This window comes from Typopeltis vanoorti, chromosome 11, assembly GCF_054136105.1.
Source record: "Typopeltis vanoorti isolate ZY-2024b chromosome 11, IOZ_Tvanoo_1.0, whole genome shotgun sequence".
NCBI classification, from domain to species: Eukaryota; Metazoa; Arthropoda; class Arachnida; order Uropygi; family Thelyphonidae; genus Typopeltis; species Typopeltis vanoorti.
The window spans coordinates 89,768,058-89,791,835 of NC_143559.1; the positions used below are offsets into that span (position 1 = coordinate 89,768,058).

The following is a 23,778-nucleotide window of genomic DNA, read 5'->3' on the forward strand; positions in this document are numbered from 1 at the left end:
TGACTGAGAACAACCTTTACTTCCATGAATGCCCTGTTCTCTCCCCAACTTCCATATAACAAAAAATTTCATCATTTGAAATGCTATAACACCCATTCAAAAGTTCATAGACCTCTATCATATCACCCCCCTCTTTCTCCTGTTAACCAGAATCTGCAATCCACATCTTGCAATCTTCTTCTTCTTCTTCTGCAGCTTCTCCCACTTAAGTGGGGTCACTGTTGATGATGAGTCTCCTCCACATCCTCCTGTCTTGGGCTGTCACCATATCCAAGTTCTTCATCCTCAAGTCCTCTTCCACCAGCTCCTTCCATCTCTTCTTTGGTCACCCACACTTCCTCCTTCCTTGCACATCCATCTGCATGATCCTTCTTCCCACATATTCGTCCTCCCTCCTCATCACATGACCAAACCATCTCAACCTTGCCTCCTGTATCTTCGCTCCTGTTTGTAACTTTCACTGTTCCCCTCACATAGTCATTTCTCAGACGATCCTTTCTGGTCACACCGCACATCCACCTAAGCATTCTCATCTCTGCTATTTCCATCCTGCTGATGTTATTTTTCCTCAGAGCCACAGTTTCTATAGCATACGTCATAGCTGACCTCACTACTGTCCTATAGATTTTGCCTTTCAGATTGATCGGCACCCCTTATTGCATAACACTCCGGCCATCTCCCTCCAGTTCCTCCAACCCGCTTGTATCCTGCCTCCCACTTCCTTCTCAGCTCCTCCATCTTCTTCCACTGTTGAACCTAAGTATCTAAAGTCCCTCACCTTCCTGATGACATTTCCTTCCAGTTCCAGATCTGTCTCCTGGCCACCGCCCACTGTGCAACACATGTACTCTGTCTTACTTCTGCTCAGTCTCATACCTCTCTCCTCCAGTACTTTTCTCCATCTTTCCAGTTTAGTTCCCACTTCTTCTCTTAAATCTGCACAGCAAAATGTTATCTGCATACAACATTGTCCAAGGCGCATCTTCTCATAATCTAAATCCCATAATCCAGATATAATCTTTGTAACTCTTCTTTGCACCCTTTCCACAGCTTCTTTATCCCCTTGGAACCCGGGAGACCAAATCTGCGCACAGTAATCCAAGTGTGGTCTTATCAAAGCCTTATAAAGAGGCAAAATTACTTCCTTATCCTTACATGTCAAGGTTCGCTTCAACATAGTGATTATCCTCTGAGTTGTATTTGCAACTTTTGCTATGTGACCTTTGAACTTTAAATTCTTATCCACCAATACACCAAGATCACTTGCCTCTTCAGTTTCTTGTAGCATAACCCCGCTATTATAATATGCTGCCAGAACTCTCATCACGCCAAAGTGCATAACTTTACACTTGCTAACATTCAACTGACAGTCATTTTCATTTGCCCAGATTTCCAGTCTATTCAAATCATTTTGTAATTACTGAATATCAGTAGCATCCCTGATTGCCCTGCCTATCTTTGCATCATCAGCAAACAATTGCACATCTGATGATAGACCCTGCTTGATGTCATTAATTTATAGATTGAACAATAATGGCCCAAGGACTGAACCCTGAGGTACACCGCTGGTTACCTTAAATCTGGCAGATTCACACCCACTGTATACCACTTTTTGATATCTGTCTGTCAGCCATCCCCTGATCCAAGTCAATAGATTATATTCCCCCCAAAAAAAAGTTAAAAAACACTAGAAAATTTTCCAAAATACTTTTCCTAATTAAAATTCATTTTTTATTTATGTTGTGTCATGTCTTCTATTTCTATACTACTTATGAATTAGGGGTCACATAAGGTGAGAGAACCCTATAGCAGTGTTTCTTTCTCAACCTATGGTCTGCGATGATGGGACAAGTGGTCCACAGGCTTAAATCAACCAAATAAATAAATATATTTTAATTATCCAAACAAAACAAATTAAAATTGAATAAGTAAGTAAAAATTATTAAAATAAAACGAATACTTAAAAAAAAAAAAAGCGGCAGAATGTTCATTCCATGAACATTCTGCCACTATTTTAATTTATAGCGACAGAATGACGAGTAATAAAAGAGAGGTGAAGTGCAAAAACAATATGGTTTTATTGCTTCCTTGCTGTTTTGTCAGATTTGAAGTGAACATGTGTTATCCACATGACCACATTTCAACCAATTGCTTGTTGTTTATTGATTTTTATTGTTGAAGGTTTTCCTCCTTAAACCAAGGCTCAATATATCTTCGAAGTGCTAAGTAATACTTAGACAATTAGACAAAATGTGTTGTGAGTTAACTCCAGTATTTATATATTTTTCGGAAATCGTGCGAAAAGCAAGCTGACAATTGAGTTGAAATGCTAACTCTCTTCAACGGAATTCCAATAATATGTGAAACTGGCATAACAGCATTCATTATATATATATATATATATATATCTTAGTTTTAACACGTTTACGAATATTAACACTTTTGGTTGAATTTTATTGCTGCCGAGCGAACTCGCACAATCTAATTAATAACAATAGTTTTTAGTTAGATACTGTGTTTGCCGGTGCAACATATGGTTTTGCTTGAGTCTATATATACAGCATAGTTTCTGTATGAGGGGACATGTGATTTATTAATTAGTGTCATTTTTTATCCCGGTTGTCTCTAATTGCACTATTTGTTGAGAAATATATTATACAGACTGCTTATACCTTATTCACTGACATAATAAAAGTACTTGTTTTTCTTGCCTCTGCAATATAGTGGCTATTGGGGGAGGGCCAGTGGTGTAGCTAGAGCTTTTGCCGCCAGGGACGAGCCCTGAGTTTAGAAGCATTTTAGAAGCAAATGCAATTTAGAAGTTGCAAAGATCATCCCACTTGGATTTTTTTATAATGCCATAAAATGTATGAATGTGAGTGGTTGTTTATGTGTTTGCATCTTATGGGAAGAGATCTGCACTAGGTTGTGGTCTGAACTACCTAGAGGACAGAAAACATTAGTAAAGAAGAGGGCTGAGATGTTTGGAGATGGTCGGGGTTTGTCTAGTACTCTTAGGCATGTGAAAATTTGTGTAAGACCATTGGTGGTAAATGTCTCAGCCTCCCTACTTGCTTGATCTGTGTAGTTGGAAGAGGAGAGCAAGTTGATGTTGTCAACATTGAAGTTTTCAAAGATGGCTTCACTATCAGGAAAGTTGAACTGAAAAGAAATCACAAAGTTAAGAATGTTTAGTGGCATTAGGAGAACAGTAGAGACTGCAAGTAAATTTGACAGCATGGAATAGAGAGATTTTCAGCCATCTAAGTTGGATACTTTTTAATATGGTATATTAGAGCAAACATATGCACAAATCCCTTGAGTTGAAAGGAGTCAAAAAAGAGTGTGTATAATTGGGAAAGCTGAGAGTGAATAGTACTTAAGGAGGTTGAAATTTGAGTTTGTCAGGAAAAGTAGATGAGGTTTTGCAAATTGGAAATTATTATTATTGCACAAGTACCCACCACAGGCAAATTCCAAATCTTTTGACTCTTATGTTTTTTGTAATCACTTCAGTCTAGATTTCTTGAGCAGGCTTCATATATAGAAATGAGATGTTTAGATTTGCATTAACTGATGCAAGGTGAGTAAATTTTATTTATTTATTCATTCACTATAAAAATTATGATACAAGCTAAGATGGTTTTAACTGCAAGTCAGCTTGTTCTGAAGCCTGTATCTTCTATAAGCTATCACAATATCATTGATATCAAAATTTTCAGAAGCTTTTCTTTGTTATGAAAAATGGATATTTTATCTTTCTTCTAATTAGTAAGGTCACCAAAATAGGTTTTTTTTTTGTTTTTTTTTTTTTGACTCACTTCAAGAGAATAAATTTTGATAATATAGTTGATATATGAGATGTATAAATGAAGATAATCACTAAACAATCAGTAACATTTTGTTAACTGCATCACATGGGAATTCGCTTTGAGATTAGGTGCATGAATTGAATGCAAATTAATTGTACTTTTTTTTTTTTTTAATATTGCAGTATGGATGAGATAGTCATTCCATTATTTTGTATGTTCATATTGTATTTTTGTACTTTTGCATTTATTATCTTTCCTTCACATTAAGCCCAGATGAATTTAATGATTAGTTGATATCAAAAATCATATTAAGATATTTGAATTGAAAGGAATAAGATTAAAATCATAAAGGTAAGAAAATGGAGTCTACTAGAAGGGAAGAAAAAGGGGATTTGGAAATGAATCAATGATAGAAGCAAAAGATGGAAAGAAAACTTGATTAGTAACTCATTGGTAAAAATCACTGTTTGTTCATTATAAAGCCTGTGGTTCCAAATCTTGTATAAGGCATGAATGTTTGTAAAAAAACACTGGACAAGCTTGCATGACTCCTTGAACTTTTCAAAGTATTACTAAAGGTATCATTAATAATTACTTTGAAAATGAGTTTTTAATGTGATCCTTCTTTCTTCCAGTCTATATCTCCATAGTTGAAGTCCCACATAATAATCACTCGACCTCTACTCATTGTACTAATTTGGCGATGCATATCTCCAAGATCCTGAATTCCCTGGCCTATAGCAACAATCAAGTGTATATATATTTTTTTTTATTGCTGGCCTTAATCTCACACCAGATTGTTTCAAATGAACAGCCACCCTCCCACCTGTCTCCTATTCTTTTTGGCTGCAATTCATCTGCTATCATATTATCTTCCCTGAAAATACTAAATCCTTCACATTCAATCCCTGTAACTACATCGTTTGCTGTAAGCCAAGTCTCACTAATGCCTATATGGGTAGTGACCATTCACTACCCACACCAATTTTAACCTTTATTGAGGTATGTTAATATTAACTGATGCAATTTATTTTGTAATAACCATTTATTGGGTTATGACAAAATATCTCTACACTTGAAGATGCAATTTGTCTCAAGTCAATGTAACTCTAATACAGGGTGTTCGGGATAAATTTGACATATTTATAATTAATTATATTTTTCCGTAAGTTACATGTATTAACACACACTTCTCTTCATTTAAAAGTTTGGACCCTTCTTCATTCATATACAAGATGTCAGAAAGGATGGATAGCTGGAACCCACCTGAATCATGGAAGAGAATAACTTGTATCATGATGATTCGTGCCCGCCATCAAAATAAGGATATTACGACTGCTGCCCAATGCTCCCTGAATACAGTAAAAACAATCAGGCATGAACTAGAGACTTGCAATGGTGACTACGAGGATGTAGCAAGAAGAAAGATCCCTAGCAGACGATCTGATTGCGTTCGTACAGCAGAATTCCTCGCAAATCTGCAGGAACAGGTGTTGAAGAACCCTGGCATTGGAATTCGGGCTTTGTTCGTGGAGTTGCTAACTGTAGTCAAGCCCTGGATAACAAGGGTAGCCAATGGTAGGCCGTATGTATGGCAGCAGGATTCGGCCCCTTGCCACACCTCTGGGAAAAGTCAAAAATGGTTGTCTGAAAATTTCTACGACTTCACCAGTCCAAATGTTTGGCCTCCAAACTCCCCAGACCTTAACCCCATGGATTATTTTGTATGGGGCGCAGTTGAAAAAGACACCAATCGCACTTCCAGTAATACAAAAGCCCAGTTAATGGATAAAATTAAAACAGTTTTTGCGGCCCTTCCCAGGGAGACTGTAGCATCAGCTTGTTCGAGGTTCCGAAGCAGAATTGAAGCTGTGATCGATGCTAATGGTGGTTATTTTGAGTAAATCTTGTTGATAGTATTGTAATTAACTCTGCTTGTAATGTTTTTTTGTCAATTCATTAAATTTAATAGATACAAAGAAGATTTTCTTTTTCCTTACGAAACTGTCAAATTTATCCCGAACACCCTGTATTTTGCTTTGGAGACATTTGTAGATGAATAGGGAACATGTTGAAAGTTTGTGTCTGATATATATATATATATATGCGAATTCATTTTTACTCGGTTGGAATATTAAATATTAACTACTCAAACTTCTACCATCCACGTGTGCTACGATGAACTCGAAAGAAAGATTGTCGAATCCAGGGAAATTTCTCTGGATTCCTCTCATATCAACAACAGCTTGAGTTACAATCTCTCCGATGCACATGTTGCTTCTGTTCAGTACTGGCGCACTCGCGATAGCGCGTAGTATACGTTTGTTTGGAACTCATACTCGCATTTGTTTTTCAAACACGCTACTGTATTTTTATACTTGTTCTGTTATTACAATTTTAAGTCTCTGTAATTTTTTTATATATTTCTTTGATTGTGATACCTGAGGATGTTGATCTATTCAACGAAACTAGTAAACTAGTAGTATCTTTTTAAATATATTTGTCATCGTTTTATCTCTCAGTAACAGTCATTAAAACTTTTTCATATATATATATATATATAGGACAGACCATCTTTTAAAGAATTTAAATTTTCACAGATATTAAGCTCTGTAGTTGGAATGTAATCTTATACCAGATTGCTTCAAATGAACACCCTCCAGCCTGGTTGCAATTCATCTGCTATCATCAGCAGCACTTCCCCCCCCCCCCATCCTATCTTCCCTAAAAATACTAAACCTTTCACATTACACCTGTAACTACATCATATGTTAGCCAAGTCTTACTAATGCCTATAACTTTTGGCAAGGTTGCACTAACCAATGCCAAAAACTCCTCCCTCTTGTTCCTGATATTTCTGACATTAGTATATAGAAACTGCAGCATCCCTTTAGTATCCCACTCACCTTTACTTTCTGAATTGACTACCCTATTCAATATTTTTGCTTGAGAAACTAGATTCCTCACTTGGTCATTCTCATGTTCACTCGCTTCATGGGTGCCTTCACACAGACTGTGGATTGATGCAGTTAGAAAACCAAAATATAAGATCTGATAATATTAAACTCATGACAGATAAGACAGAATTTGTTGGAAAATTGTTGTTAGGAAATTAGTGATAATATAAACATATCATGTAGTACTGTCATGGCATTGTAAACCTTTTGAGGTTACACATCAAAATTTGATGATGATGACAATCAAAAACATCTGAACTTTTTCCTGCAGTACATAATTATCTATTACATTTTTTTTCTAGAAAAGTCAGAAAGAACATTGTCTTGGTGACTTATTAACTCCATTATCCAGTGCAGACAGTGCTGTTGAATCATGGGACAGCTCAGGTTTAGAAATGCCTGTTAATGGGATTAAGGAAAAAAATGGGTATGGTGTCAGCAGTGAACCAGGTGAGTTAACAGTAATCTTCTGTCTTATTTAATTTGCAAATAATTGTACTTTATTGTTAAATATGTATAATAGTAATTAACATTAATTGAATAATATTTATGTAATTCAGTTATACAAATATTTAACTTAAAGTAAAGAAAGTATTGATGAGAAGAGAAAAGTGAACTAAGGAGATGATATTGTAAGGCAATTCTGAGTATGGGTGTGATTGATGAGTGCTTAACTAAATCATGCTTTCCTAATATAAAGATTAGATATTAGTGATGGATTAGATTTCAAAAAAGGAAAATGAAAGGGTTAATAATTTTGGCTGGAACAAATGATTTAAAAGGTGAAAAGTATGAAATATAAGATGATGTGAAGAGTTACTGGAAGAAGCAAAAAACACGAGTAAGGGTAGTAACATTTTTAAGTCTATTACATTTTTTTTTCTAGAAAAGTCCGAAAGAACATTGTCTTGATGACTTATTAACTCCATTATCCAGTGCTGTTGAATCATGGGACAGCTCAGGTTTAGAAATGCCTGTTTTGCCAAGGTATACAAGTAGGGAGTGAATTGAGAAAAAGAGCTAAGATTGCAAATGAGTCAATATGAAGGTTGTGTAGGAGAAATAGAAAAACATATAAAGAAACACATGGAGAAGCATATAAAATGGTTATGTTCGGATTGAATTTGATTGATGAAAGGATTTGTATAGGCATTATAGATTGCATGTCACTGGAATTAGAGTTAGGTGTCTGGAGAAAGATTTGTTCAGTGAGAGAATGAATGCACAAAATTGGGGAAACTAAATCCACTAAGGGGGATATTGCAGGTAAGTATATGCATGTAAGTGTGTGGTAAATGTGAAATTGAAAAAATCCAGAGAATGCTTCTCAGATCTTTAATGTGAATGTTCAATGTGATAGTACATCTGAAACTGTCTTGTGAGAACCAACAGAAGTAGAAGAGTTGAAGTGAGATAGTACATCTGAAGATATTTTGTGAGATAAAAGCAACTAGGACAAAATATAAGTTGGTTGCTGCTACAGATCAGGGTGAGCAAAAGGCAATATGGATGACATGCATCACCAAATTATCTCATTGAGCATAAGGCAAGTAACCATTATTGGGACTTCCACTGTGAGAAGATTGAGAGCCAGAAAGGACAACAGCAAGAAAAAGGAGAGAATTTATGCAGCTATTGAAAGATAATTACTTAAACAGCATGTGATGGAAGGTACCCAGGGTTTGAGAATATTAAATCTGGTGTAATAGCATGAGTGAATTTGTTCATAACCAAGATAACCACTTTGCCTCCAATTGGGGTAGAGCAATCATCATTCTTGATGTGTGAGGTGACTAAGCATGTGTAATTTTGCTTAAGAAGGGATATATATCTGGTGCTAGTGATTATGATGAAAAACTCGAGAGATATTAGCGGTGTCATGACTTAAGAATCTGCAAGGGAAGACTTAGTAATGCATGGCAAGTGGTCAATAGGAGGATAAATCAAGTAGGAACTAAATGTATGAGTAGCATTATTAAGCAGGAGACAAGAGGAAGGAAATATTATAGAGGGCATATAAGGAGAAAAGTGATCAGCGGGTTACTGGTAGAATGCCAAGGGAATGGAGAGATGTCAAAATAGTTCCATTATATATATGTGGTAAGATGGCTGTGACTTGCCTATTATGGAAGGCAAAATCAGATCAAGAGAAAATTAGCCAGTTAAGTATAAAAAAAAAATTAAAAAAAAGTCCTTTCAATCTATGGCAAACAAAAGGAAGAATGATTATGAATGGATAATGTTAATGAAAGCAGATAATACGGAGGTGACAGAAGTAGAAGAAATAATTGAATTACTGAGTGATCACTTTGCAAATGTGTGTCATCTAGATAGAGATAATGCAGTGACCAATGTGACATGGAGGTGTTTAGGATATTTAGAAATCTTAAATGTGAATACAGTCATATGGATTGGATGAGCTAGCCTGTGTGTTATAGAAAACTGCAAAAGAAGTGGCAGTGTCCCATAACCAAACTGGCACTTCCCATAATGCTTCGCATTATACACATCCAAAAAGGTGTGTGCTTTGCATTATGGGATACTAATGCAATTGATTTCTTTAAATTAGCACAGCAAAACACAAGGAATAAGTAATGCTATTTATTTAAGGTCATATATTTCAGCCTGAATATTACACACCATCATCTGTGGCAGCAACAGTTCATTACAAAGCAGAACATAAACAATGGATTGATTTGAAAAAGTGAGAGCCACATGTTGTTGCACATAAAACAATGCAATGGTGTAACTGAGAAAATATTGCAATATTAATTATTCATTAGCTATTTAAAAATATTATTGATGTGTGATTAAAATAAGACTTTCCCATATCTTAGATAGAGAGAGAGAGGTAGTCATTCCGATTTAAGTTTGGACGTTAAAGTAAGCAGAGCGTTCTTTAAACAAGCATTCAAATTTATACTGACATCGATGAAATAAGCGTATTTTAGACCACAGAATGTTGTAATCTGTATCTATTCTGTGCTAAGCCAAGCCAGATTTTTCAGATTTACTATTTCTGATATAAGATTGGTGTTCTTGTATTTTCTTTTCTACCAAGTGTCCAGTTTGTCCAAAATATTGTGTAATTGTGTACTGTATTGTGGGCATGCACTGATGTGCAAATCAATGCCAGGTGATTTTAATGTGTGTGATTAAGTGCACGTGCAAAATGTATGGTGAATATCAGTGCCAAAAGATAAGTTCTTTTTGGAAGTCTTTAGTCTTAATTAAGTCATTCTTTATGCATCATTATATTTATGAGTGGTTGTGTGATTAGCTGTAGTGTGTTTAATTTTCTTATTTTTAAAGGTTTAATATTTGTTTCCCTGTACACTGTATGGTGTAACATGGTGCCAATGCACAGAACAATGCTGGGTGATTTTATCATGCATGATTAAGTTTGCTGCAGTATGTTTGAATTATGTCCTTCACAGGATGAGAGACTTTGGGAAGGAGAATGAAACTCATGCTGTTTATTGAAAGTGCTTCATGAGCAAGTTCCAGAAGCATGAAGAGTGTAAGGAGAGTGATAGTGGTGAGTTGAAAGATAAAATGCGTGATAATGTGATTGGTGTAGTTAGTGTTGCAAGCGGTATGAGCAACTGTACAAATGATCTGGAAAATGACCAGAAGGTAATGGAAAACAATGCACTTATGTGGTATTCTTCACAGAACAGAATGTGAGATTGAGTGGTTGAAGAAGCATCTAGCAGATGATATGACAAAAATGCAAAAAAAAAAAGGGGGGGGGGGGGAGAAAGCTGAGCATCCAAGAGCAAAAGCATGAAAACAAGGCTCAGATTTTGAATGGTGATTCATATCAATGAATCCTTGAAGAGAACTTGATGAAATTATGTTTTCCTGGAGCTAAAGTAAAGGATGTCAGTTATACTGTAAGGATGCAGAACGTTAAGGTAAAAGAGATGTTTATTTTGGCTGGTACAAATGATTTTGTACCAGCTGATTTTGCTTCAACCACCCAACAGACTCAAAAAGCAAAATATTTGCTTTTTGAGTCTGTTGGCACAGTATGATAGAAGAAAACTGAGGCAGAGAGCTATGATCATGAATGAGTCAGTGTGGACATTGTGTAGAAAGCATTGTGTGGAGTTTATGGAATGAATTTGATGGAAAGAGAGATTTATATAAGGTGGATGGCTTGCATCTAAATGGATTTGGCATCAGGAGTCTTGAGAAAGTGTTGTTCAGTGAAAGTTCAGAAGCACAAAGTCAGGGAAACTAGAATGTTTAGCAGGGAATACAGTGAACGTGGGTCCAGGCAACTTAGAGGTTAGTAAGCTGGACACTAATGACATGATGCAAAATGTAGCACCCTAGGTTAACTTTAGTGGGCTAAGCAACACAAGGTGTAGGGGAAGTTGTGGGATGAAAGGGGTATTGCAATTTATGTACACTAATGCCAGAAGCATTTGAAATGAGGGTGAGGAGTTTTTGGCACCAGTTAGCACAACTTGGTCAAAATTTATAGGCATTAGTGAGAATGTGGTTGACTCAGGAATGATATGGTTGCAGGAATAGAATGTAAGGGATATAGTGGCTTCAGAGAGGACACAAGGAATAGGATGGTGGGAATTAAACAGGAATTAAAGCCAAAAAGAGTAAAAATACAGGGATTCAGAGTACAGTTCATTTGAAGCTCTCTGGTGTGAGATAGAAGACAAAGGACTATATATGTAATTGGTGCTGCTATAAATCTAAGGGTTATACAGGAGAATGTAGATGCCATGCACTTATAAATTAGTATGATAAGTCCAGGTCGAGTAATTATTATGGGGGGATTTTAACTGTGGAGACATAGATTGGGAGGAGGAGTGGTCACAGGCAGGGAAGGAAATGGAATTTATACAGCTGCTGAGAGATACCTGAGGCAACATGCAATGGATGGGTCATGAGGTTCAATAGTGCTGGAGCTGATCATCAAAGAACTTGCCACTAACCAATCTAGCTATGCTTTCTCTGCTTGAAGGAAGTGATCGTGTAGTCTTGACCTGGGAGATTGCCAGACACACATTTCTATTAAGAAGGGATATATGTGGAATGACATAACAGGTGATTATAAGAAAAAACTGAGGAGTCTGCTTTCAGTAGAGCCATGCCATAAGAATTTGAAGGTAAGAGATGTTGGTAGTGCATGGGAGGGAGGTGGTCAAGGGGTGTTTGAAGATATACATTCAGCAATATCTGAATGTATATCTAGAATCAGAAGTATATATTAGGTAGAGTTAGATAGATGAATAGCAGGAATTGAGCATAAAGAAAAAGCTGTGGAGGGATTATAAAGAAAAAGGTGACCAGCATTGTAAGGAAGGCTAAAGTTAATTATGAGAGAAAGCTAGCTGATGAGGCCCAAAGAAATCCTAAAGAGTTATTCCACTATGTTGCAAGTAAAAGGAGGAATGACTATTGAAGGATGATTTTAAAAAGTGCTGATGGTAGGGAGGTAACAGAACCAAACCAAATAGTTGAATTAGTGAGTGAACATTTTGCAGGGGGAAAATGTTCACTCACTAATAGTACAGGTTGTACTATTAGTTGTACTAAAAATGTTTGCAGGCTGTACTAAAAAAGTACAACCTACACACAGCATATAAGCCCTACTGCAAACTGCTACCCTTATCCGTTCTACGAAAGATCAGCTCCCTCCTCTCTCGCTGCCTGGAGTTTACAAAGTACCCTGTTCCTGTAAGCTGGCATACGTTGGACAGACAGGCAGATCAGCATCCATCCGCCTGGAGGAACACAAGTCTTACATCTGTAAACACAACTATGGCCATTCAGGCTTGGCTGACCATGTTTTGGACACCACCCACAGAGTATCATGGAAGAAAACCACCATGCTCCACCACAGCAAATTCAAGAAAGAGAGACTTTTCTTAGAAGCAGCAGCAGCTCTCAGAAACCAACCAAATCTTAATAAATACAGTTGCATTAAGCTTCCGAAGATTTGGGAAACACTCATCACCAGAGATCCCACCTTACATTCCAGGCCACCTACTACTGCCCTTAGAGGGCGCTCCACCTAGATAGGACTTTAGTGTCACCCACGTGGTTGGGCTTAGTATTGTAAGTTTTTGTGTGCATGTTACATTAATTGTTTTTGTAATCCCCGTAGATGTCCTAGTGACTAGGACGAAATATAGGAAATATTAAATTCTATTTTAATTCTTTTTGAGTGTTGTAAAAAATCCATTAAGCCTCCAACATGATGTCCTCACAGCACTTAAGCCTCTACACACGAATTATTTCTTATAGTAAGAATGACCTCTATCTTCCATATTAAATTGCTGAGATTATTATTACATGACATCTCCAAGGAGTCCAAAGACTCATCGAGGGATGGCACCTACTGTACAACTCTCCGTCTTCATCACTTAATACACCAACACCATCTGCTGCCCACCAACACTAGTATTTTTTTGTCTGTAAATTGCATGTGTTCTCAAGATCAATTTGTCTGCATGTGGAATGAAAAACCTGAGTTTCCAGGAGAAAAAATCCTGCTACCTCAGTGTAAGATCGGCTAACTCATCTTCAATTGAAAAAAAAAAAAAACATATTAAGATTCCTCTCATCACGACGAGAATTGAGATATTATTACATCAGTGAAAGCTCAGCAGATGTTGTTTTATTACCCTTAATAGAAACAACAACATTTAAGTTGTTGCTTTATCAAAAAAAAACTATTTCCATTGCTTTATTATTTTTGTATATAAAATGTTTGTATATGATGATTTGTATACTTGAAATCTGTTACATCCAAGTTTTTCTTTCCTAGAACATGTATTATTTACATCATCTTCCACCTCTTTGAAGGAAGAGTGGATAAAAGAACAAAAAACAGAAAAAGAATGGGATGGCCAAACTCAGAGTGCCAATAGTGGTCAGAGTTATGCAACTAGTCCTTCAGCTTCAGGAGACGAAAAGGGGGATTGGTGTAATATTTTGGAAGACTTAGAAACTTGTGGTCAGTCACAGTTATTGCGCCACATTGAAAAATCAATCATGGGAAGTGAGCATGCATTTTTTACTGATTCTCTTCCAGAATTTCCACCTTCAGAGCATCCACAAATTGACTCTAATCATTATAATGCATTATCTGAGGAAAATTTAAGCGATCTTGCATGTCAGATTGAACTTCTAGATCTGGTTAAAAAGGAGACTTGTGAACACAGAAAAGATGCATTACCCTATGAATCAGTTATTTCTCATTCTGACCAGTGTGTTGATAGATCTTCACCCAGAATTTTTTCTTCTCATAATTCTTATTCTCCTTTGCCTGTTGAAGTGCACCATGTAATATTATTTAAAGATCAAGTGTATGAAGATTTTGGATTTAGTGTGTCTGATGGCTATTTTGAACAAGGTGTTTATGTAAATTGCATCCGACCTGGTGGACCTGCTGATTCAAGTGGCATTGTAAAACCTTATGATAGAATATTACAGGTGAGAAATTATTTACAAAGAATATATATGTTGGACCAGAGTCATATTTACTTTTGAATAAAAAAGTTTTTATTTCTAGTTTCCTATCAACAGTTTCTATCTTCCAAACTGGTTGATTTTTCAAATCTCTTGTCAGTTGGTATGCCAAGTAGTTTTTAATAATTTTATCCAGTTAATAAGATAGTTTTGTATCTAGTGTATTTATTATTATTCATTATAAATTTGCTAAAAAAAAAGGAGGGGGAAGAGAACAAGAAATTGAGTAAGAAACAAAATAAATTCAAACTATATTTACAAATCGGTATAACTATGTATGTATAGGTGTATAAAATGTCTCTGTCTTGCAAGCACTATATACAAATCAGTCATGAATAAAATTTATAATCTTAAAAGGCTTACAAACTTTACAACAGAAAAATAAAAACATCTCACAAAATTGTTTTCAATTTTCTCTCTGTTTTCATACTCTATTTTCCCCAACAACTTCCTACTTTCAAAACATGTTCTGTTCTAATCAGAGTTGTTCTTTTTCTCTCTCTCTCTCTCTTGATATATAAATTTCCTATTTAGAAGTACACAAACTTTGGACAATCAACATGGCAGTGAAAATGAAGGTAAAATCATTGCATTGTTGTAAACAAGAGTATAGTTCTCTAATTGTAAGAACATACATGTGAGAAATGTTAAGATTTTTCTTTTCCCATAAACTTTACTTCTCCTTTTTTTATTTAAAAAAAATTGTCATTCAATTTTAAAAAAAAAAATAATTCATTTTTTTAATTGATGTTGCTAAATAGCAGATATTTTACACTCTATCTATATTTATTTTAATACTTCTGTCTTCCAAGGGTTTTCTGTATCAGTGCATCCAGGTTCTTTCCTGTGGTCTTTTCCCGTGTTACTTTTACTTCAAACTGTTTTGCTAAACATTTCATCTCTCATTTTTTTTTTAAGAAATCATTCCATCTAAGATTGATTCTGCATATATTTTTATGTGAATAAAAACAAACTGAGTACCAATAATGCCCAGTTTCTTTCTTCATTTTATCTTCATTTTTAACCCATCTCTTCACTCCTCAGATTTTCTGGTTAACTTGTATCTGTGGTCAATCTTTAATGAACTTTTTTGTTTCCATCCACTCTTCATCAAGATCTTTGTTTTGAACAGTGGTCTTGGGGAAAATAACTTAAACTTCTAAACTCAAGATATGCAATCTCATCCTGATGTTTTTTTTTTTGTTGTTGTTTTTGTTTTACAAACATGCAGAATTTGAACTGACAGGCAGTTGTTTGAGAACAGGTGTACTGTTTATTTGGCTAACATGGTTTCTGACTGGTTGACCAAGACTGTTTAATTAAATTTTCTCTCTTGTTCCATGTATCAACTCCCTACCACAGGAGCCTTGCTTATTCTATAATCCAGTTTCACACAGCTATTTGAAAAATCCCAGTTGAAGTCTCAGAAAACCATTGCTATTTTACAGTCATCACTGTTGCAAAGATAAAATATTCACTGTGGTAACATATCCTAGCATATGCTGTCATAGTCCACATCATAAAAGTTTCAGTTGCTGAACACAGATGTATGTGTATTAACTTTATCTACCTAGCACAAGCAACATCTAATAATATATTGCCCTGGCAACAAATGTGAAAAGAACTCATTTAATAATTAAAGCTGTTCCTTTCAATTTAAGTAAGAATGAAATTTTTGCTCTCCGAAATTGATAAAGGATGTGATGTGGTGGTGAAGATAAAAAAAATCACTGTTTTAGGAAGCCGAACAGTTTATTTATGAGATCATTCTTCTTCTCAACTACTGAATTTCTGGAGATTCTACTCTTTCCCAAATGCATTAAATAAATTCTAGATAAAGCATAAACCTGGGATGAAGAAAAGAGCAAAAAAAATCTATATTTATTATATTAGAACTCCTAAATTGTGTGGCCTCCCCAAATTGCACATAAAGAAATTGTGTAAACATTTTATTTTCTGAATAATAATAGCCTTTTGTTTATCCTAAGACAATCAGGTGGCAGTTTTTGGTCTTCTGAAAATACAGGAACATTGATGCTATACTCAAAAACATCCTTCCCAAAATCATTCTCATCCATTCAGGGCAGGTTGACTGTTTCATGGATTATTTTCCTCCACTGGGTTCTGTCCTCTGCAAGCCTTGCCATCTGTTGGAATGAAGTCAAACCTGAGTGGATCCTTCAAGGCTTCATGCATTTTCTTTTCAGTCTTCCTCTGCCTCAGACACCCCCCCCCATCCCTTTTGTAAAGAAGGACATAAGGCAGTCTTTCTTGTGCATCCTGGCTGTGTGCCCAAACCACTGTCTTTTGTGTAGCTTATTTAGGATGTTATCAGTGTAACCCAACTCTTCCCCTTACTTTGTCTTTTTTTTCAGTCCACTTTGTTCCATTGATTTAGGAATTTGATTCAAAAACCTTTTAATCTTTCTTCTTGTTTACTAGCAATCCAGCTCTCTGCTCCATAGAATACCACCAGAAGGATAATTGAGTTGAAGAGTTTAGTCTTTACACTATAGCTAATTTTTTTGTTTCCCCTTATTTTATTCAACTCGTTAACTCCCAAATCCCTAGCCTCATCAATTTCCTGCATTTCAGTACCATCAATATAATACACATTATATAATCTTTTCATCCCACAGTTCATAACTTCACACATCACCACATTAAACTGATAATCATTATCTTTGTCCATACTGCCAGTTTATTTAAATCATTCTGCAGGATCTTCATCACTTTTATTAACTATTTAACTATTGCCCTCCCCAGTTTTGTATCATTAATATACTGATTAAATAGTAGCGATCCTGGTTCAGAGCCCCAAGGCACTCCATCATCCTCGTTCTCCTAGGTTCTACTCTACCATATACTACTCTCATTGATCTGTCAGCCACTCCCCATCCATGCCACCAACTTCATATCCATTCACATTTTCTCCATATTATGTAATATTTCCTGTGTGGTATTCTGTCAAAGTTCAGCAGTATTGTGTTGTAATGGCTATATCCCTTATCCAACTCAACTGTCACTCTGTTATAAAATGTGAGGAAATTACTGAGATAGGACCTGCCTTTCATAAAGCCATGCTACCACTCTTATTCCTATCTACCCATTCCTGAATTCTACCTTTAACAAACTTTTCCAATACCTTAATCATCACTAATTGGTCTGTAATGGAACTGTCTTGCCCTCTTTCAGCATCCCTCTGACCCTTGCCAGAACTGAGACTTAAGCACTGACAGTATTCGTGCACATTTTGATAATACGTAGGCTGAAATATCAATCTCACTGCTGTATTCACGTTGATATGTCTCAGTATGCTTGAGTACCTATAGTTAGTCTACCTAAATTCTCTCATTATTTCACATTGACAGCTGCAGTGTTTTCACTGAGATGATAACATCCTTGCAGAGTGATCATTTAGTAACTCAACTATTACTTCTGCTTCTCTCACTTTCCTATTATCAGCATTAATTTAAAGTTATCCTTTCATAATCATTCTTCCTCTTACTTGCTACATAGCAAAAAACTTTTAGGATATCCTTTGGCCTGCTTAAGCCAATTTTCTCTTATAATCTTATGTTTCCTTACTATGCTAATCACCCTACTTGCCTTAACTTTTATTGTTTATGAGCATGCTGATCACATTTTTCTTTATATTCCCTCCACAATGTTTTCATTTATTGCAGTTCCTGTTTTATGAAGCTGCTCCTTGCTTTAAATCCTACTTTGCTTATCCTCTTATAGCAGTCTGATACTGCTTCCCTCCAATAACCCCTTACCGTTTACCTTGTGCTTTGATATTAATATAGCCTTAAGGACTATACAGGATACTATGGTGGTACCATACAATTAACATGACATTATTCCCCACTTTTTTATCAACAGTTTTCTTCAAAATGAATATTTTTAAGTGGGAAAGTAGACAATGAGACTTATTTCTGCCTGTAGTCCTGTGAAAAATTCTAATATGGAAGAAATCGAAATGGAATAATTTTTTGAGTCACAAGAGAGAGAGCATAACTGTGACATTAAAAAAAAAAAAAAAAAAAAAAAGTGGTACTTGTTGGACACCCAAACAGCAGAGGAGGAAATGAATCTCAGCAATTTTTCTACAATTACTTGATTTATGCTGTTTGCCTTGTCACTTTCATTGTGCTCTGAGGATGCCAGGTAGAAAATGAGTGAAATATTAGTGAGTTTAATAAATGTATTTTATAAACACATCTAAGTCTTTCTGTACAAATTAAAATTCTACGTGGAGAAGAAATAGCACATAAAACACATCAGCTCAGTAAGTGGAAACTGAAATTGTTGAGACAATATCAGTTTCCACTTACCGAGTTGACACTTACGGTTTACACAATTTCAATTCGTTGACCTTCCTCAAGAGATGCTAGGACAAAGATACCATTCCAAACTATTTAAGATTCCGACAGAAGTTTAATTCCACAAAAGCTAAATGTATTTATATGCCAGCAAGCATAGCACTAATTCGTAAACAGGTCATGACAGTGGCACCCGGTTGGCAAAAATCAATGCTGCCATCACTGCATTACACAAATAGCTTTCAGAAATACTCAGTCCAGAACTGTGGTCTATTTTAATCTCCATCTCAGAAAATGCTGCTAGTAAAGAATTTGAAAAAGTTAAGAATCGTCATCTGAAAAAGTGTGTAGCACTTCAACAGTAGAGTTGTTTGAGGACACAATCAACAGTGGAGTGTTGATTGTGTCCTCAAATCTATTGTTGCAAACACTCTTAGAGGACACAATCAACACACTTAGTCGTGGACATAATTTTGCCATTGCACCCAAAAAAGTACCATTTTTAAAAATTATGATCAGCATAGAACTAGAACATGGTATCTAGTTCTATCCACCAAAAGAAATATTAGCACTTAGAAAGTTATATAAGAATAAACAAATTATTGTAACTAAAACTGAACCAAGCAGAGTACAACAGAAAATTGAATCAACTTTTTAAAGACTCCTCCACTCATCAGATTATAGATTTGGATTCTACATTCCAAAAGAAAAAAGTATACAAATTATTTAAAAAAAGTTACATCGTAGCCTGAAGAAATTACCAAAAACAAACCTTTCCATGTCCAAACACCTCGGATATATAGGGTCCCTAAAATTCACAAACCCACTACTCCCCTTCGTCCAATAGTACATAGCATAGAGGCAGCCCCATCTACAAACTGGCTAAACATTTATCCAAATCACTTTCCTCCCTTATAGGCAACTCTCCCTCGCCTATTAAAAATTCTTTACACTTTAAGACATTAATAGAAAATGTAATATTAAGCTTCTGACACGATGGTCAGTTTCGATATCCCCTGACTTTTCACTAATGTACCTCTGACAGAGACCTGTTAACCTTATCAAGCCACATCCCCCCCCCCCCCCTTAACATAATTGAATTATTCAGATTCACCATACGGGGGTTGTTTGAAAAGTTTGATAAAAAAAAATTAAACACTTTTTTTTGGTAAAAAAATTACCTTTATTTCTCAACATAGTCTCCATCAAGGTCTACACATTTGGTCCAGTGAGTTTCCAATTTTTTTATCCCATCTAAAAAGTAGGATTTGTCAAATTGTGCAAAATAGTCATTGACAGTCTTGATGACATCCTCATTCGAAGAAAATTTTTTTACCACCGAGCCAAATTTTTTTTTTTTTTTTTTCAACAAGAAGTCACACAGGGACAAGTCCAGAAAATATGGTGGATGTAGAACCAATTCGAACCTCAATTTGTGCAATTTTGCCATTGCAACAAGTGATGTGTGGGACAGTGCATTGTCTTGATGAAAGAGCATTTTTTGTGTGCCAGTCTTGGCCATTTTTTCTTCAGTTCTTCTTTTAAACAGTCCAACAATGACACATAATAGACTCCTGTTATTGTCTTATCCTATTCCAAATAGTCTATCATGGTAATTCCTTGGGAATCCCAAAAAACAGTAGCCATCACCTTCCCAGCTGACAAAATGGTCTTCGCTTTTTCTTTTTTTTTTTATGTTCTTTCACCAGGCATTGTCCACCGTCTTGTGTGTGGTGGTGGATTGAAGTTTTGTCTATAGTCACGAATCGATGTGAAAAAAATCCTACTAATTGCAATTAAACATCGCCAAACACTGTGTTGAAATGTCTTTTTGCATGCGTTTTTGATCGACAGTCAACAATCACAGCACCATCGCACACACAGCTTTATCATGTGCAATTTTTCGTGCAGGATATTACACATTCAGTTGAGATGCCTACAATTTTAGCAATCTCATGTACTTTCACTTGGCGGTCTTCCATAACGATACCATGGATTTCGTCAATCATTTCTTTCGTAGTGACCTCAGTCGGGTGTCTGGAGAGCACTTCATCTTCGATGGACTTACGATCATGTTTAAACTCATTTATCCAAAAATAAATAGTCTTTAATGCTGGTGTAGAGTCCCCATGAACTGCATCTAACTCGGCTTTGATCTGCGCGGCTGTCCACTTCTTCAAATAAAAGTGTTTTATCACTGCACGAAACTCTTTTTTCTTCATTTTTATGAAAAATGCGAATGCGGTCATTTTAAATGTTTGCCAAATGAGAACTATGCATCAGACATGGGTAAAATTTTGCCAGAGTTCATGAAAAAGATGGTACGTGCCGACACTGGTATGAATGAACAAATTGTGTCACTGTCTATTGGAAATTTACCAAACTTTTCAAACAATCCTCGTACATGCAAGTTGTTTCCTGTGGAAAGGAAAAACATATAAGCAGCTAGATAGGACTGCCATGGATTCCCTTCTCTCTCCTCCCACTCTAGCAAACTTCTATATAGAGCATTTTGAAAACCAAGCTCTCAACATAGCCATACAGAAACCAACAGTTTGGCTGCACTATGTTGATGATGTGTTTGCTGTTTGGCCTCATGGTCCAGACACATTAGATACATTTTTGGTTTTGATATATTTTAACAACCGACATCCTAAAATAAATTTCATCATACAAAAAGAAAGTAACAATAGTCTCTCCTTTTTAGATACACTAGTGACACGACTTCCTAATGGCTCATTATCTTTCTTTCTCTGTCTACAGAAAACCCACTCATACTGGTAGGTATTTACATAAACAATCACGCCATCACCTTTCCCAACAGTGTGGCATTCTCAAAATTCTTACTTACTGAGGCCTCCATCCCTATTTGTTCATATGACACACCCTTGAAATTGAGCTTAGGGACCTTCACAACACTTTTTTTTAACCAATGGCTACAGCCCATATAAAATAGATAAAATATTACATTCACCCCACATCCCTCCTACACCCAACACACAGGATCACACCATTCCATATGTTAAGGGTACATCAGAAAAAAATAGTGAAAGTTCTTTGCAAATATGATCTCTATACCACTTTCTAACCTTTCATTCAACTAGCTATTTTTATACATTCCCCTAATGATTGACTACATCTTCTTGAACATCCGGGAGTGTATAAAGTTCCTTGTGCCTGCAAATCACTCTACTTTGGACAGAATGGTAGATCAGTTAACATATGCCTTGAAGAACATAAAAATTACATCCAAGATCATCTTTATGGCAAGTCAGGATTGTCAGACCATGCTCTGGATACTCCTTTACATTGGACCAGATGGAGGAAAGCATCTTTGTTACATAGAAGTTGGTATAGGTCTAAAAGCTATTCTTAGAATCAGCATCGGCTATAAAGCACTCCTCCCACCTCAACATGTATAGTTGCAATTTACCAAAGATCTGGGAGACTATCATTTTAATACCTAACAGCCAGATTTCTCTGAATTAGTTTTTATGTTATCTGACCTATAGAGGGTGCCACATAAGGATATTAGGTATCAGTTACAGTTTAAATTGTTTCTACAATTACTTGGTTTAGTGCTATGTGCTTGTCACAGTTTCGTTGTACTCTGATGATACTGGATACAACACCAGAGAAATATTAGTGAGTTTAATAAATGTATTTTTTCCTCTTTGTGTTATACCATTAAGCTTTAGTTTGGCTATTAACTTTGCATAGCTGACTTATGTGAATAAGTAAAAATGCTTTCAAATGTCATTCTTTTTTTTTTTTCTCTCACTCTCTCTTTAGGTAAATAATGTTGAGACACATGACTATGACTGTTGCCTTACTGTTCCCCTTATTGCAGCTGCTGGAGATAGCATTCAGCTTGTTCTTAGTCGTAATGCCTATGGGAATTTTGCATTTAATTTAAATGCTGTTGATAAGGATAATAATACTCACCAGTGGGGGATTGATGAGGATAGACACAACTCATGTTCTGCTCTGAACAGGTTTGATTCTCTTACCAAAACGTTGTAAAGCCTGTTTAAATGTAAAAATAATGCTGGTGTTTGTAATGAATGTTATCGTTTGAATATATATTCAATGCTGAACATGGTGTAAGTTCATTAATCCATATTTGTACAGAAAATCTTATCTTCTGACAATCATTCAGGACTTCAAGATAATCATTCAAGACAGTATTAACTATTGTTAATAATGCATAATCTCATAAGCTTGTAAATATTGGTTAGTATTGCTTGCGAGGGCCATACTTACACTTTTCCTGAGGTGGTGGGACCCAAGGCACTAGAGTGCTCAAGGGCTCCTCCCTCATTGTTTGGGGCCCTTAAATTGGCCTTCATTTTTCAGGGGCTCCCCTCAGCTAGAGTCTCATATGTCGTGCATAAGTATGGCCCTGTTGTTTTCTTTAGCATTAGATATGTTTTTGTTTGTACATGCAACATATTTACATAATGTATCTATTTTGAATTTGTTCAGGAGATTTATTTGCGTGTGGTTTGCACAAATTAAACTTGTATTGCCATTAATGATACCTATGTTCAGAACTACAGGTATCATTAATGCTATAAGACATTTTAATTTGTTGCATAATACTGTTTGTATAATATGCCTTCTCCCCAAAGTGGTAAGATTCAATAGAATAACTTGTTATTAAACAATTTAATTTGCTAAGAAGTATACATGTTTATATCACTATATTGTTTTTATCACTCGTAAAGTCAATTGCCTTCTTTTTACCTGTTGCTATTAGTAATTTTTTAAAATCTTGATAAATAATTTTTTGTAGAAATGTGTAAATCATGAGAGAAATATTCTGTGACGGCTCAAACTGATATTTAGCTGAACATATTTTTGTAATATTTTACTACTCTCTGTAACTCATGTATACCCTTTGACATATTTAGTCTAGTACTTGAACAAAATCTAATGATCAACAAATATAATAAGAGTAATTTCTTTTCAGTGGACATTACTATATTTATTATTAACCTATTTTTATAAAATGTAAAAGAAAATTTTTTTATCTCTGCCAAACTAAATTTTATAAGCAGTTTTCAAAGATTTTGTATATAATTAATGATAGATATATAGGGCACAGGAACTGAAATGAAAACAGTTTTTTTACAGAAATTTTTGACCATGGTTATATTTGAGTAAAATGTAATAACAATT

The 23,778-nt window shown here is 35.5% G+C and overlaps 1 protein-coding gene across 1 annotated transcript in view; it reads left to right on the forward strand.

Moving 5' to 3' along the window:
- Nucleotides 1-22,635, forward strand: part of LOC150101837 (glutamate receptor-interacting protein 1-like) — a 369,473-nt gene extending 346,838 nt beyond the window's left edge. Inside the window, exons 17-19 of the mRNA XM_090400065.1 lie at nucleotides 7,072-7,219; nucleotides 13,569-14,236; nucleotides 22,390-22,635. Of these exons, the coding sequence (XP_090256191.1) occupies nucleotides 7,072-7,219; nucleotides 13,569-14,236; nucleotides 22,390-22,620 (1,047 nt within the window). The 3' untranslated portion in view covers nucleotides 22,621-22,635. The remainder of the gene's footprint in view (nucleotides 1-7,071; nucleotides 7,220-13,568; nucleotides 14,237-22,389) is intronic.
- The last annotated feature ends 1,143 nt before the right edge of the window (nucleotides 22,636-23,778 follow it).